A 2,777-nucleotide genomic window follows, 5' to 3' on the forward strand; every position below is an offset into this window, starting at 1 on the left:
GCCCCTAGAGGACAGAGTGGAACTGCACCACAGGGTCTCCCAGGCTGTCAATCTTCACAGAAGGAAAGCCCAAACCACACCCACTGCCTGGAGTCCATTCTGACCCACAGCGCCCCTAGAGGACAGAGTGGAAGTGCCCCAGAGGGTTTGTAAGGTTGTCAACTTCACAGAAGCAGACTGCCTCATCTTTCTCCACGGAGTAGCTGGTGGGGCTGAACTGCTGACCTTTTGGTTAGCAGTTGAGTACTTTACCCGCTGCACCACCAGGGCTGCACCTACCAAGCCCTAAACCAAAACCCAAACCAGTTGCCAAGGAGTCAATTCTGATTCACAGTGAACCCATGCAAGTCGGAGTGGAACTGCCCACACAGGCTTCTCAGCCATTGATGTGCAGAAGTGGACGGCAGGCTCTCTTCCCAGCACCTCTGGTGACTCAACCCCCGCTTTTGTCGGTCAACAGCCGAACCAGGCTCTCTTCCCAGCACCTCTGGGTGACTCAGTGCCCCCGCCCGTGGGTCAGCAGGAATGCATTCCCCACATGCACCACTGAGGACCCTGGTTGAAAGGGTGGCCGTGTTCTGCATCAATCTGAGAGGCTGGTGCCATCACACTCCACGTGTCCTGTGGTGCGTGGCACCCAGGATGCTGGGTCACCACACCTCAAGTGTATGTCACCTCGGTTCCCCCCACTTACCAGATCTGTCCCACGTTGACCAGGGACATGTAGAGGACCCAGAGGGTGGCCATGAGGACCATGTTGGCACAGCCAGCTATCAGGATGAAAGACGAGATGGCCAAGCCGGCCAGGGCCAGGAAGTCCAGGTTGGCATCCATGTCCGTCCAGTCCAGGAACCAGAGGACGGTGGGTGCGTAGCTCAGGGCACCCCAGCCGACCCGCCCCCCAACGTGCCGCTGGACGCTCTTCAGGTACAGCCTGCTCGGAAGTAGCCCCCGGTCACCAATCAGCTGCTTGTTCTGGTGGAAAGCCACCAGGAACGCCACCCCTGCAGGAGACAGAGCACAGGGGGTCACAGAGGGCCTTACGAGGCATACAAGCACCTGGGGACCAAGGAGCATGTTCCAGGTGGGCAGGGACCGCATTGGGTGAGGAGAGGAAGCAAAGGGTCTAGCCAACTGCAAATTCCAGGACTGTAGGTTGTCCCTCAAAATCTTGGGAAAATATTGGTGATGCCAACCCGGGAAGAGGAGCCCTGGTGTGCAGTGGTTGAGGCATTCAGCTGCTAACCAAAAGGTTGCCAGTTTGAACCCAGCTAACCACTCCATGAGAAAAAGACAAGGCAGTTAGCTTCCATAAAGATTGACAGCCTTGGAGACCCCGTGGGCAGTTCCACTCTGTCCTCTAGGGGCGCTGTGGGTCAGATTGGACTCCAGGCAGTGGGTGTGGTTTGGGCTTTGCTTCTGTGAAGATTGACAGCCTTTGGGACCCTGGGGCAGTTCCACTCTGTCCTCTAGGGGCGCTGTGGGTCCACCCCACGGCAGTGGGTGTGGTTTTTATGCCGAGGGAAGAGTCCTTGAGTGGAGCTGAAAAAAGGTTGGCAGTTCACACCCACCAGAGGTTCCTGGGAAGTCACACCTGTCAGTCTTGAAAGCTGCATAGAAGCAGTTGTAGTCTGCACACGTGGGGCTTCCGGGAGTTGGAGTCAACCCGCGGGTTTGGGCTTGGGGTTTCTGTGAGCATGGCAGTGGTGATGGAGGACTAAGCAGCCCATGCCCCATGCCTGCCTTGTGAGTGCTAACCCAGACCAACGTCTGAGCGTCTCAGACACAGCCGGAAGTGGGGCCTCCAGGAGCAGGCCGGCAGCCCAGATGGCCTGGGGCACGTGGGCATTCCTCCTCCTGGACAGTTCTAGGGGGTGCTGGGCCAGGCGCCTCGGGCGTTTCATACCCGCGGCACCTGCTTCCCTTCTACGTGCACGGAGACGGCAGGAGGCAGCCTCCGTGGGAAGACCGGGCCCCGCGGGTCTGAAGTCCCCACGGTGTTGCTGGGCGCTTGAGAGGCTGACCGCGTTGTGGGAGAGCTCAGGCACCTGCTAGCACAGCCTTTGCTGCAAGACTGTGGAATTGCCGATACAGGCTTTCAACTCCGTCTCTCTTTTTTTTTTCTTAAGTTATTATAAAAATAGTTCCTAGCAGTGTGGCTTATCTTCCAAAGTATTAAGTAGTCATTCTGGAAGCTCAAGCTGTCACTTAGCAATCGATGAAGTCAAGATCAAGTTCAGGTTTCAGACTTTAATAGACCTTTCAAAGGGGCCTGGAACAGCGCAGAAGCCCCAGTGGCTTTGCTTGCCGGGAGCCCAGCTTTGTGAAAACAGCTCCCGAGCTCTTTTGTGGAGCCGGGGCTGCCTTTGATCCCCGCGGGGATTCTCCACTTGGTTCAGAAGGAACCGAGGTTAAGCCACCAGGTCAGGCAGGTACTGCTAGCCTGCTGCGGAAGAGTGAATGGTTTGCTGGGACACAAGTGTTTTCCCCATCTTGTGGGTTTGTATGTTTGAGGCAGAATTTTTGTTTTTGCCATATGAAGGAATCAGTGTCTGGATCTTCAAGTGATGTGAGTCTCTGGCAAGTGGGCAGTCGTCCTGTACTTATCTCCTAAAACCCACTGCCGTGGAGTTGATTCTGACCCACAGCGCCCCTAGAGGACAGAGTGGGACTGCCCACAAGGTCTCCAAGACTGTCAATCTTCACAGAAGCAAAGCCCAAACCACACCCACTGCCTGGAGTCCATTCTGACCCACAGCGCCCCTAGAGGACAGAGT

The 2,777-nt window shown here is 56.4% G+C and overlaps 1 protein-coding gene across 1 annotated transcript in view; it reads right to left on the reverse strand.

Moving 5' to 3' along the window:
* LMF1 (lipase maturation factor 1) overlaps positions 1–2,777 on the reverse strand; it is a 65,184-nt gene that overhangs the window by 60,162 nt on the left and 2,245 nt on the right. Inside the window, exon 2 of the mRNA XM_007957492.1 lies at positions 695–1,004. Within this exon, the coding sequence (XP_007955683.1) occupies positions 695–1,004 (310 nt within the window). The remainder of the gene's footprint in view (positions 1–694; positions 1,005–2,777) is intronic.

Source organism: Orycteropus afer, unplaced genomic scaffold (assembly GCF_000298275.1).
Source record: "Orycteropus afer afer isolate SDZICR_OR568_19922 unplaced genomic scaffold, OryAfe1.0 scaffold00751, whole genome shotgun sequence".
In the NCBI taxonomy this organism is placed as follows: domain Eukaryota; kingdom Metazoa; phylum Chordata; class Mammalia; order Tubulidentata; family Orycteropodidae; genus Orycteropus; species Orycteropus afer.